Below are 14,230 nucleotides of genomic sequence, written 5' to 3' on the forward strand. Positions count from 1 at the left end.
ACAGAAGGTCGTTCAGGTGTGGAAGAGGAAGTGGATTGCACACAGCCAAATTGACTAGGAGTGTGAACCACGGTCTCTTGGGCCAGTATGGGATTACTGCCAAGACTGTGACTTTCTCCGTTGTCAGGCGCTGAAGAAACCTCAATATCAGGAGTCGGAGGAAATGCGTATCCTTTCTGAAATTTCCAAGGCTGGGCTAGAGTGTCTACTCCCGCTGACCCTGGGAACGGGAACCTTGAGAAGAATAGAGGCGTCTTCGCGTTGAGTGGAGATGCAAATAGGTCTATTTGGGGGGTGCCACATTGTTGGCATATCCAATCGAAAACCTTGGGATTCAGGGACCACTCGTTGTTGACGAATGATCTTGACAGATGGTCGGCTAACTGGTTCTCGGACCCTGGGATGTATGAGGCCCGCAGGTTAATTAAGTTCCTCTCGGCCCAGGTCAGAATGGGCGTCACTTCGCTGAGTAGAGACCTGCTGTGTGTTCCCCCCTGGTTCTGGACATAGGCCACTGCCGCTTTGTTGTCCATCTGTAGGAGTATGGATTTTCCTCTGAGGTAGGTGGCTAAATGTAGGATTGCCATCCATGCCGCCCTTAGTTCCAGTATGTTCGATACTACCGCCTCCGAATTGAACTGCCATCTCCCTTGGACTAGTTGACCTTGGAAGTGCGCACCCCAGCCCAACTGACTTGCGTCTGACGTAAGACTGGTCCATGAGATGGGCCCTAGGGAACAGTGAACCTGCAGGTTGGATGGTCTCTTCCACCACCAGAGACTGGACTTCATTATGGATGTGACTAATATCCTCTGATCCAGGCGATTCTTCCTCCACTGTGCCAGAAAGCCCAGTTGGAATCCCCGCAGATGCCACCTGGCCCACTTCACCTTGGGTATACAAGAGGAAAGGGAGCCCAGGAGACTCAGTCTGATGCCAACATGGAATGGCTTGCCAATACTCTCTTTACCTTCCTTATCAGGACAGGAATCTTTTCTAGGGGAAGTGAAACTGCCCTCTCTGGAGTGCTGAAAAGTGCTCCTAGATATGTCATTTTTTGTGTAGGTGTGAGCTGGCTTTTCGAGTAATTGATTAACCATCCGAACTTGCTAAGGGTGTCTAGGACCAGCCGTACATGCATTTCTAGGCTCCTTTTGCCTTGGCTGGGCTCCATAGCACAGAGTCAAAAAGGATAAAGGAGCTGGAGAGGACACCTGAGACGTTTCCCCTAAGATAGCTGCTCCTCTACTGACAGTAAGCTCTCTTATATACTAGAGAGCAGTCTGGGAGTCCCAAGATGGCCGCCGTCGGCTTCACAGCGCTGCCGGGAAAGCAGAGCCAAACGGCGCACGCAAAGCGCTGCACACTCAGAGGAGAGCTACACAGGCACATGAGGCATGCTGTGGAGGTAGGCAAAAACCTTATAGCGTTTTTGTAAAAAGCACAAGCATTTAAGCATTTAGGGCAGGGGTCTCAAACTACAAGGGAATATATAGGAGAGAAAACTGGCTCCTGTTAACCCACCAAGCCCCAAAAAGATCCACAGAAAAACAGGCTCCCATACTTATCTGGCGCTTTTAGCAGCCCAAGCAATGGGACTCCATACTGCAGGAGAGCATGAACCTGCAATGGTTGCCAACCAACCATTGGTATGCTGCCATGGAGGCACCAAGAAAACAGATTTCATGGGACTAAAAGGTGAAAAACTGACAGAATTGCCTCCACTTTAACCCCTTCTCTGAGAGGAGGGTTTGGAGTCTGACTTTGCAGACTTAAAAGGAGCAGTTTCTTCCAGATTAATGCTTGCAGCTCAAGGCCTAAGAGATAGAGCTGCACAAAAAAGTGATAAAAAAAAAAAAATATATAGATTCAATCCCCCTCACGATCCTAATCCGGCATTTCCCCGATTCTATGTAACAAGTGCAGAGCATTCTCTGCTCAGAGCTGTCCAAAAAAAGCTGGCAGATGTTTATCAACATTCCTCAGTGCTGGGAAACAAAGAGAAACATTGTAACATTTAGTTTTTAGATCAAATGGAAGAACTTCTGTCTGTAAATGAGGTCCGCTTAACCACTTAAAGTGATACTAAACCCACAACAGTAAATTCAGTCTGTATATGCAGCATAGAATGCTTGTTATACTCCCTGTGGAACTTAAAGAGGAAGTAAAACCCTGATGGATTTTACTAACTATTTATTTCCCTGCAAAGGTAAAGCATAATGGGCTACTATGCATCGCATAGTAGCCCATTATGTGTCAATTACCTGAAAACGAAGCCTGCTATGTCCCCGCTGGCTGGAAGCGTCCGTCTTCAGCCCTCTTCCTTCCAGGGCCGTGGACTACGGCTTGGTGACTGGCCGGAGTTGCATTCGCGCGGAAGCCGCCAGTCAGGGCACGATCCCTCTAGATCGTGCCCTTTCTAAAGTGCGCATGCGCTGATGAAGTCGGCACAAGCATATATTGTAAATATCTCCTAAACCGTGCAGGTTTAGGAGATATTTCCAGCACCTACAGGTAAGCCTTAATATAGGCTTACCTGTAGGTAAAAGTGGTTGTACAGGGTTTACAACCACTTTAAGGGGTTAATCCTCTGCATTGTGTAAAAAGGCTATTTTATCCTGTATGCATAGGTTCTCCCCCTCCTGCATGGTCTATCTGGGGAAGGCCAGCTAACAGGCAGGATAGTCGACCTGCACATTCTCAATTGTGCCTTTTATGCTGGAGAGAACATTTACTTGTTCTCAGAGCTAGCCAGGTCACATATTGGCATCACACATGTGGGCATGTATACAGGCTGTAGTGGAACTCTCCTCCTACCTGAACTCTCAGCACTGGAGAAACTGCAGTTTATCATGTAACAGTGGTATACAGATCATCCAAAAAGGTATATAGTGGCAGTATCTTAATGTAAATAGAAGATTTATAAGCTGTGGGCAATGTGGAGGGGTGGGTGAACTATTTTCACATTACTGGTATTTGCCCTCAAAGGGCAGGTCCTCAAGGAATTCTAGCATGAGTTTGGCTGAGCAGCATTTGAGCTGAAGAATCCTCCACAAGCACTTATCATATCAGAGTCATAGCAATTGGGGCAGGTTATAAGGGATCAAGCCCCTCCTGGCTGGCATCCCCCAACCCTGGACATGTATAGTACTCGGCTACTAACTCAACACAATGCACCACTGCAGGATCCAGCGACCAAAAACGACATTACAGGCTGCTGCAGCTCAGCCAAAGAGTCAACCATTTTCGAAGCTGCATAAAATGCTGCAATAGCTATGGCGAGGTCAGAAATCCTAATCAAATACTCTTAGGGCACTTTCACACTGAGCTGCCCGGGTGTTGGCGGTAAAGCTGTGCTTTTCGGCCAGCAGTCGAAAAACTGTTAAAAGCACCTGCAAAGCGCTGCTTTGCCGATGCTGCCCATTGATTTCAATGAGCAGGGGCGCTTTAGGAGTGGTGTATACACCACTCCTAAAGGGCCTCAAAGAAGCTGCTTGCAGGACTTTGAGCGTCCTGCCAGGGCACTGCTCCAGTGTGAAAGCACTCAGACTTTCACACTGGAGTGAGAGGAGAGATGCTTTACAGGTGCCATTTTTAGCGCTATAGCGTCTGTAAAGCGCCTCAGTGTGAAAGGGGTCCTAATAGGAAAAACCCTACCTAGAAAAGAGGCAAGCTTCACACCTAGTGAAAAACTTAAGATTCTGTGTCCTTTGCTGTACACATAAGAAAGGAAAACACTTAAAAGCTGCCTGCCCCCCCCCCCCCCCCCCAAGTTATGTACAAAATAATCAATTGGAAAAGTAATTTACCTCTTCTCTGTTTTTCAATATTGGCAAAACTGGATATGCAAAATCATGATCTGACACCGGCATCTCCTTTACTCCATTAGCTTTTCGACCGCAATCTGAAAACAATTAAGTTTAAAACAAAATATTGCTTGTAATTTAAAAAAATACTAAAACCATTTTGTTTTGGCTCTAATAGATATTAGCATCAACCAACATAACAAACATACATTTTAAACATGACCTAGATCAGGCTAGAGCAGGGGTAGGCAAACCCCGGCACTGGTGCCGCAAGCAGCACTCGAAGCCTCTTTTTCCGGCACTCGACTCCCTCCCCAGTAGCAGAGGGAAGTGTCAGTAAGACACTAATGCACTCCAATTTCAGAATTCCCCACGCCGCACCTGCACTGAGGGGGAGGCACTGTGTCCCCACACATTATAAAATATGGGAAACATGGTTTGGTTCTCCAACTTTGCTGTAGCTGCGATCGTCAGCTTTTTAAATGGGGAAGAGATTGGGTGCAGTTCTGCTGGGGGGGGAGGACTCTGTTTCCAGGAGGAGGAAGGCTGTCATTGGCCGCTGTTAAAGCCAATCACAGTCCTGCTAGCCCTGTCCACCATCTTTGGGAAGATGTTGCCACTTCCAATCTCAGAAAGGGGATTTCTCTGATCGAGAAAACCCCAGACAACAGTTTATGGAATTACTATTGAGCTTCTTTCTGGGAACTGTGTTGAAATTATTCCTGAACCTTTGCATCACTGCTGAACCCCTGCAACCTGTGTCCCTTTAAGCCACAGCCAGTATTTAGCACAATGAAAATCACACCCAACTTTTGCTGCGGTGCACTTTCTCAGCTGCGGGGGCCCAACTTATGATCCTGCACAGAGGCCCACTGCTTTCAGAAAATACCCCTGACCTGAGCTCCTCATTGCGCATCCATTCCACATGCTTGTATGGGACATTGCATACATCCCATACAAGCATGTGGGCTGGATGCGAAAGTTGGATTAGCAGGATGAGTGTACCAGGACAGGTAGTTGTGTCTCATCTCTGCTTCCTTTCACCACTCTGCATATCACGCATATCATAGATGAGATGAGCTTACAGCGGTGGGGCAGGTGTGCAGGGGGTTACAGCGGTGGGGCAGGTGTGCAGGGGGTTACAGCGGTGGGGCAGGTGTGCAGGGGGTTACAGCGGTGGGGCAGGTGTGCAGGGGGTTACAGCGGTGGGGCAGGTGTGCAGGGGGTTACAGCGGTGGGGCAGGTGTGCAGGGGGTTACAGCGGTGGGGCAGGTGTGCAGGGGGTTACAGCGGTGGGGCAGGTGTGCAGGGGGTTACAGCGGTGGGGCAGGTGTGCAGGGGGTTACAGCGGTGGGGCAGGTGTGCAGGGGGTTACAGCGGTGGGGCAGGTGTGCAGGGGGTTACAGCGGTGGGGCAGGTGTGCAGGGGGTTACAGCGGTGGGGCAGGTGTGCAGGGGGTTACAGCGGTGGGGCAGGTGTGCAGGGGGTTACAGCGGTGGGGCAGGTGTGCAGGGGGTTACAGCGGTGGGGCAGGTGTGCAGGGGGTTACAGCGGTGGGGCAGGTGTGCAGGGGGTTACAGCGGTGGGGCAGGTGTGCAGGGGGTTACAGCGGTGGGGCAGGTGTGCAGGGGGTTACAGCGGTGGGGCAGGTGTGCAGGGGGTTACAGCGGTGGGGCAGGTGTGCAGGGGGTTACAGCGGTGGGGCAGGTGTGCAGGGGGTTACAGCGGTGGGGCAGGTGTGCAGGGGGTTACAGCGGTGGGGCAGGTGTGCAGGGGGTTACAGCGGTGGGGCAGGTGTGCAGGGGGTTACAGCGGTGGGGCAGGTGTGCAGGGGGTTACAGCGGTGGGGCAGGTGTGCAGGGGGTTACAGCGGTGGGGCAGGTGTGCAGGGGGTTACAGCGGTGGGGCAGGTGTGCAGGGGGTTACAGCGGTGGGGCAGGTGTGCAGGGGGTTACAGCGGTGGGGCAGGTGTGCAGGGGGTTACAGCGGTGGGGCAGATGTGCAGGGGGTTACAGCGGTGGGGCAGATGTGCAGGGGGTTACAGCGGTGGGGCAGATGTGCAGGGGGTTACAGCGGTGGGGCAGATGTGCAGGGGGTTACAGCGGTGGGGCAGATGTGCAGGGGGTTACAGCGGTGGGGCAGATGTGTAGGGGGTTACAGTGGTGGGGCAGACAGTGATCTGAGGTGTTAAGGTGCATGAATTGGGGCTGATCTGAGGCATGAGTGCAGGATGTTAAATTTGTTGTTATAAAATCGGCACTCAATTTCTTTGAAAATATTTTTCGGCACACTGTGCTCAAAAGGTTGCCTACCCCTGGGCTAGAGATTAGCAACACTCCAAAACATGAGAAACAATTCTACACAATACTTACAGGATCATTATAAAAGGTTACATTACCATTGCTATAATATACTCAATGACATGCCATATTCCTTTCTATTTATATATAAGGTTTATGGCTAGAATAGTGATTAAAAGAAGCTGGACTAGAAATATGACTACTACCTTTAACCACTAAGCACTTCCTAAGCAAGTCAATTTTCAGCTTTCAGCACTCTCACACTTTGAATGACAATAACTCAGTCATGCAAAACTACCCATATTAATTTTTTGTCCTTTTTCTTCACACAAATAGAGCTTTCTTTTGGTGGTATTTAATCACCACTGGGTTTTTTTTTTTTATTTAAATTAGAATTTTTTCTTCATAACTTTTAACCAAAATTTATACTGCTACATTTCTTTGGTAAAAATAACCCAAATCGGTGTATATTTGGTGTTTGTGAAGGTTATAGAGTCTACAAGCTATGGTGCCAATCATTAAAAATTAATCACACCTGGTGTACTGATGGCCCATCTCATTTCTTGAGACACTATCAGCCCAGGAAAGTACAAATAGCCCCCGAATGACCCCTTTATGGAAAGGAGACAGTTCAAGGTATTTAGTAAGAGGCATTGAGAGATTTTCAAAGTTGTCATTTTTTTCCTTCAATTCTTTGGGAAAAAAAAAAACCACAACATTCTGTATTTTTCACAAAATTGTCAAAATAAACCACTTGCCGACAAATACTGCGGCTGGCCGGCACTATTGCGTGAAACATGCCTGTACATAATTTCGTGCAATAGCCAGCAGGGGCACGCCGATATGCCAGGGGGGACCCAATCAGCGGGTCTGGCGTCCGCAATGTCTGCCGGCCACCAGCGATCGCTCCCCAGAGGCAGAACAATGATCTACTGATGTAAACAAGGCAGGTTGCTGTCCTGTCAGGGATGAACAGAGAGATCTTGTGTTCCTAAGCAGGAATACAGATCTCTGTTCATCCAGTGAGTCCATCCCCCACAGTTAGAAAGAACCCCCTAGGGACACTTATCCCTTTGATCACCCCTGGTGTTAACCCCTTCCCTGCCAGTGTCATTAGTACAGTAACAGAGCATTTTTTTTAAGCACTGATCACTGTAATGTCACTGGTTACCAAAAAAAGTGTCAAAACGTGTCAGTTAAGTGTTCGATTTGTCCGCAGCAATGTCGCAGTTACTCTAAAAATTGCTGATATTTTTTACTAGTAAAAAAGAAATTAACATGCCATAAAAATATCCCAGTTTGTAGACGCAAAACTTTTGCGCAAAAAAAACCATGATACGCCTTATTGGGATTTTTTAACAAAAATATGTAGCAGAATACATATTGGCCTAAATTGGTGAATACATTGGATTTTTACATTTTTTATTGGGTTTGTTTTTTATTTCTCAAAATTGTTGCTTTTTTGAGGTGATCAAATATTTGGCTGCAGCGTCGCACGACCACGCAATTGTCCGTTAAAGTAACAGTGCAGTATCGCAAAAAAATGGCTACATCATGAAGGGGGTAAAACCTTCCAGGGCAGAAGTTGTTAAGGTTATTTCTCTCACATTGTTTATGGAAATTGAGTGTATGGACTGCCAACATCCTTAAAACATGGAGAGGAAACATGCAACAAGTGCAGCAGGGGACAACCCCTTGGACTTTAAAAGCAGAAATAGGAGTAATGGAGTAGTTAAAAGGCAGCAGAGTGCCACTTAATAAAAGTGGCACTCTGCTGCCTTTTACCTAGTCCATTACTCCTATTTCTGCCTTTAAAGTCCAAGGAGTTGTCCCCTACTGCACTTGTTGCAGGTTTCCTCTTTTCTCTCACATTGCATATACATACTTGCAGCTACACCCCAAAGCACATTTTGCTGCTACTCCTGAGTATGGTGATAATGTGTGTGAGACTTTTTTCACAGCCTGGCCACATACAGAGGCCCAACGTCCAAAGAGCACTAACCGATGTCCTAGGGACATAAATTACACATCAAATTTCTTGACTACCTATTACACTTTTGAAGGTCCTGGAGCACAAGGACAATGGAAACGCCCACAAAATTACCCCATTTTGGAAAGAAAACACCAAAATGTATATTCTATGAGGAATTCCGAGTCTTTTCAACATGTCATTTTTTCCCACAAGTTTTTGGAAAATGTGGAAAGAAAATGAACTTTTTTTGTTTTGTTTACAAGTTGTCCATTTCCAAGATATTTCTAACATGTACATACCAAAATTTACAACCTAAAATACATTTGGCTACTCCTCCGGAGTATGGCGATACCACATGTGAGACTTTTCACAGCCTAGCCACAAAGGCCCAACATGCAAGGCACACCACTATCAGGTGTTCTAGGGACAGAAATTACACATCCAATTTTCTGACGACCTATGACACTTTTGAAGGCCCTGAGCACCAGGACAATGGAAACGCCCACAAAATGACCCCATTTTAAAAAGCAAACACCACAATGTACACAAGGCGAAAATTTGTCTTTTGAACGTGTTTTTTTTTTTTTTTTTTTTTTTTTTACACAAGTTTTTGGAAAATGTGGAAAGAAAATGAAAATTCATTGAACATTTTTGCGGCACTGACAAACGCTGATGAAGATCCACCGATAGGGTGGCCCTGATGGCACTGTAGGGAAACTGGTGAGCAATGTAGTGGCACGCAGGATCGTGCCAACTCACGCTGCTGCGGTGTTCCTCTCTCCTCACACCGATACAGCGAATGAAGAGATGAGAGAAATACTGCGGCAGCGCAAGCAGAACCGGGCATGATCCTGTTTGTTGACAAGTGACTGCTCCATCAGTTATGTGATAAACTGCTGCTGTGATTGGACCTTTACCCCAAACCGTGATGTGCTGGGTCCCGCAGACCCAGCTCTCAATGCACACATCGAGAGTGTGCAAGAAGCCCAAGCACGGGAGGCCTTCATATGACCGCCTCCCAGAACTAGCCAGCCATGCTGTAGCCGTCATTCGGTCATTTGTCAGTACTACCACACTTTTATGCAATAGTGTACCAAAATTAATTTTTGTTGGAGATTTTTGTGGCCATTTAGGCTTTATGCACACTATTTAGTCTTTGCTCCTGGCAGTGTCATTTTGGCAGAAAGCGCTTTACGCTGGTAGGCGTGCTTAGCTGCATCAAGCATTTGAAAGTTATGTCAATGGCCAGAATAAAATTACATTTTGGCAAATAAAATAAAACTTTGGCCAATGAAATTAATTAATGCTCAAGTGCTAAATACACCTAGCGTTTAACCTCCATGGTGGTATTCTAGTCTGGCTCGGGGTGGATTTTCAGTACCAAAAGCGGAAACCCCGAGCCAAACTCCGGATCGCATCGCAGGATCCAGGAAGAGCTTACTTACCTTGTTCCCAGGATCCTGCGATGTCTCCCCGCAGTGTGAGCGATCCGTCCTCCGTTGGATCTATCACTGTGCCCGGGCTCTGTTCCCTTCGACCATTGCAACGCACGGGGACGGAGAACGGCGCCAAATTTAAAAAGTAAAACACACAATACATATACAGTACACTGTAATCTTACAGATTACATTACTGTATCAATTTATTTCAACTCCCTTTTGTCCCTAGTGATTTCTCCAGTGCCCTGCATGCAGTTTTATATTATAAAAACTGTTCTTTTTGCCTGGAAACTGGAGATTGTCCATAGCAGCCAAAACCGTCCCTTTACTTCAAAAGCAGGTTTAGACCTGCTAGAAAACAGCGATAATAAATTAGAATCACTTGCAGAATTGAGCGATAGTGATTTGTGGGGAAATCCGTCATAAATCACTGAAAGTAACGACAGCGACAATTCTGCAACTGAGCAAATTTTAGTGTTTTTGATTTGATTACATTATTGAATGTTTATTATTTTATTATTTCTTATAATTATTTATAGTCATTTATTATATTATAATTTATCATTTATTGTTTCAAACGTTATCATTACCAGGAGGTCTACTAGACTCACATTTGGACAGATTTAAGTGTGTTATTCCTAAGAATTACAGGCCTACAATATAAAGCGCCAAATTTCCATGCAATATAATGGTACCCGCTTTCAGCACCAAAAATCTGAAACAATCATACCGCCAGGGAGGTTAAAGCACATATAAACGTTTTTTTTCTGCAAAAATGCTGCTGTGATGGACTCACTGGCAGCAAGGATTTTAGGTTTCAGCCTCTAAAAGCCCCGGTCTCTAAACTTCTATAAAACCCTGTGTGTGCACAGACACATTAGGGTTAATCTACTAAAACTGGAGCGTGCAAAATCTGGTGTAGCTCTGCTTTGCTACCAATCCTCTCCCATCGGGTCAGAGGAGTGCTCTTCCATACAGCAGATAACACAGGATCGCTCTTAACACGAACTATACACTGCTTAAATACCCACTCCCTACCTAAGGGTAATTAAGCCGTATACCGGTCCATGCAAGAGCCATCCTGTGTAATCTGGATCGCTGTTCTGATAGGAGGGGGGAGAGAACAGAGGCTGCACCTCCTTACTACTGTAGTTCCCACCTGTAAGATTGGAAAGGGGGCTGTTTGAGCCAGGAAGGCTAATTTGTGCTAAGAGGAATATGGGGGTGTTAGAAGGCAGGATTGGGGAAGATTTCTGCTAGTAGGGGTGAACGGGGGGAGAGATTTGTGCTGGAAAGGGTGATTTGCAGGGGGTGAAGAGTTGCACTAGGGGGTGGGATTTACGGTTGGAAAGGGGATTTGGGGGAAAACTGGCTCCTAACTCATTTAGCTAGCTCATAGACTCAAAGCAAATTTGTCAAGCCCCAATATAAATTGCGTGAACAGATAGAATGTCATGATGCATAGAATGCAAGTTATCGCCTCCTCCGGCGCGGTGTCTGGCTCAAAGGAGGAATCCAATACAAGCCTAGGAGAGGGGGTCAGAGGGGCACAGTTGTTACCCCTGCAGTTTATGGCTGTAAATTCTGACACTGTTGCAGAAAACTTTTTTCTGGAGAGAAAAGGATAATGTAGCTGAGGGGCCAGATGAATGGCCAGAGGAAAGCAGAGTCCAAATAACAGCAACCACCAGCACAAAGTGCACAAAGGTCCTGAGTAGATAAACTACCACCCCCCACTATAAGCTAAGCCTAACCTAGTGAGCCTAACTTTTTGTCCGTGAGCTTGTGATGCGCCATGCCTGTGAAACTGTGCCCAAAGGGGAACTCTCTATCTCTGCAGTAGTAGATCGTGATGGGGAAGGCCTTAGTGTCAAGCACTTAGACTGCAGATAATGCGATCTCAGTCCCCTTATGTGCCCATAGTGACGAGAGACGCGACCAGATAAGCAGGTTGCAGCTCCCCTGTACACCTGAAGTTAGTATAGAAGGAGCACCCTAGGCATACGCCCTTACTTGCCACCATCTGGGAAGCCAGAAACAAAAGGGGATTTATTTTTCAGGCAATGCCCTCAACATTGGGGTCACACCTGCAGCGGTCTTCAGAAAAGGACTTTGCAGAATGCAGACTATGGTTCTAGACCCATGTTTCTCAACTCCAGTACTCAAGGCGCCCCAACAGGTCATGTTTTCAGGATTTCCATTATTTTGCACAGGTGATTTGATCAGTTTAACTGCCTTAGAAATGACCGGTTTTCATCCGAGGGAAATCCTGAAAACATGACCTGTTGGGGCACCATGAGGACTGGAGTTGAGAAACACTGTTTAAGGCCTCTTTCACACGGACTGTCCGTTCAGGTCTGCCTGTCAGTTTTTTTTAGGCGGACCTGAACGGACGCTCCATAGACCGCTATGGAGCGTCGGATGTCAGCGGTGACATGTCCGCTGACATCCGACCCAAAAGTGTAACGGAGGAAAAACCTACTTTTCCATCCATCTGTGGATCGGATGAGGACGGACTCATAGGGGAGAGCGGCGCTCTGACAGGTCCGTCCCTGCACAGTGTGCAGGGACAGACCTGTCATCTTCCTGCTCAGCGGGGATAGACGGAGCGATCCCCCGCTGAGCAGAGCGGGCTCCGTACACGGACACGTCCGTGTGAAGGAGCCCTTAGACTTGTAAAAACCTTGTGGTTAACTCCAGCCATCATACTATGTGCCAAAAGAAGTGCTCACAGCAGGATCCAGAACAGAAAAATACAGACCAGCTCCACATCTTCCACCAGGTGGGTCCTGAGTACGGTCCCCCTCAAGGCGCTGCTAAAGCTTCAACCAATCCAAAAGCTGCATAAAAGCATCTTCAAAAAAAACACTATGGAATAAAAATAGAGAGACCAAAATTTCCATGAAAGGTAAAAACTCTCTCTGTATTGAATGAGGTCCATCACCAGAGGACACTAGCAAACTAAAAAGAAAAACAGTCTAGCTGGGAGTGGGAGCTTTTACATAGTAGATGTCCACAAAAAAAAAAAAAAAAAAAAAAAAAAACCCAGTTATAATAATTACATGATGTTTTAAACCTGAGCACGGTAGCGTAGTCTCGAAAAATAAAATATTCCACCAATGCCTATTGTCACAGTATCCTGTGATGACTTTGCATAAAAATCAAAGGCTGCTCATATGCAGTCATTGTCTGGAACATATGCACTCACCAGTTAACTCAAACATCTATCCAAATCAATATAGTACAGAATATAAACTCTGCATGAACAGATAAAGCATTTGTGATAGAATGTCGTGATGTACAGGATAAACCTAAGATTCCTTCTGGCAAACGTCAACATGTCACAGTGTAGACATGGTATTTCCACATGACTTGATCACACTCAGGAGAAAGCTCAAGCTGTTAAAAGGTATGCTCTTAGCACATCCATGCTATCATTGCATTTCCACCACAGTAAAAGCCTATACAACCTTACAAAAAGGTTTACCTGCAATGGCTAAATCATAAAAACAAAAAATGAATTTTTACTTTTCACTGCAAGAGAAGTTTTTTTAAGCCTAGTTTGACAAAAATTTGACTAAAATATTAGTTTAACCACTTCAATACAGGGCACTTTCACCCCCTTCCTACCCAGGCCAAGTTTCAGCGCTGTAACATTTTGAATGACAATTGCGCGGTCCTGCAACACTGGACCCAAATTAAATTTAGATTTTTTTTTCACACAAATAGAGCTTTCTTTTGGTGGTATTTGATCACCTGTCGTTTTTATTTTTTGCACTATAAACAAAAAAGACTGACAATTTTGAAAAAAATAATTTTTACTTTTTGCTATAAAATATCCTGAATTAAAAAAAAAAAAAAAAAAAAAAAAAAAAAAAAAAAAGAATTTTCCCTCAGTTAAGGCCGATATGTATTCTACATATTTTTGGTAAAAATACAATAAAGAATTTTCCCTCAGTTAAGGTAGATATGTATTCTACATATTTTTGGTAAAAATCGTAATAAGCGTATGTTGTAGCGCCTACAAAATAGGTTATTGATTTGACATTTTTATTAGTAATGTCGATTTTTATCGTGACTGCAACATTGTGGCGGACAGATCGAACACTTAAGACTTTTGAAACCATTGACATTTATACAGCGATCAATGCTATAATTAGCCACTCATTACTGTATAAATGTCACTGGCAGGGAAGGGGTTAACACTAGGGGCAATCAAGGGGTTAAATGTGTTCTCTGTGGTGGTGGTGGGGAGGGGGGACCGATCAGTGTTCCTATATACTAGGAACACACGATATGTCTCCTCTCCCCTGACAGGATGTGTTTACACACACAGATCCATGTTCCTGCTCTGTCACGAGCAATCACGGGTGCCCGACGGACACAGCAGCCGCCGAGCACTTGCATCGGCTCCTTGGTGACGCATCCCCCTATGCCCCCGGGAAGCGAAGGACGTCGTATGACGCCCAGATCCCCTCTGCGGACGTCATATGACTAGGGAGGTATGGGAAGTGGTTAAACCCATATTTTTATTTTTATATTTTTATTGTTATTTTATACACTCACTAAATATTTCCGAAAGCAGAAACTCTGGAGGAAAAAAAAAAACACGGCAGTTGCTATGTCGCACAATATTAGTGCAACAGTTTACCAAGTGCAATTTAAAAGAAAAAAAAAAAGTTACTTTTAGGGAACATACATTATTACCCAATT

At 45.6% G+C, this 14,230-nt stretch overlaps 1 protein-coding gene across 1 annotated transcript in view; it reads right to left on the bottom strand.

The window, feature by feature from the left end:
• TDRD9 (tudor domain containing 9) overlaps positions 1–14,230 on the bottom strand; it is a 393,320-nt gene that overhangs the window by 329,439 nt on the left and 49,651 nt on the right. Inside the window, exon 3 of the mRNA XM_073609957.1 lies at positions 3,810–3,904. Within this exon, the coding sequence (XP_073466058.1) occupies positions 3,810–3,904 (95 nt within the window). The remainder of the gene's footprint in view (positions 1–3,809; positions 3,905–14,230) is intronic.

Source organism: Aquarana catesbeiana, linkage group LG13 (genome assembly GCF_042186555.1).
Source record: "Aquarana catesbeiana isolate 2022-GZ linkage group LG13, ASM4218655v1, whole genome shotgun sequence".
NCBI classification, from domain to species: Eukaryota; Metazoa; Chordata; class Amphibia; order Anura; family Ranidae; genus Aquarana; species Aquarana catesbeiana.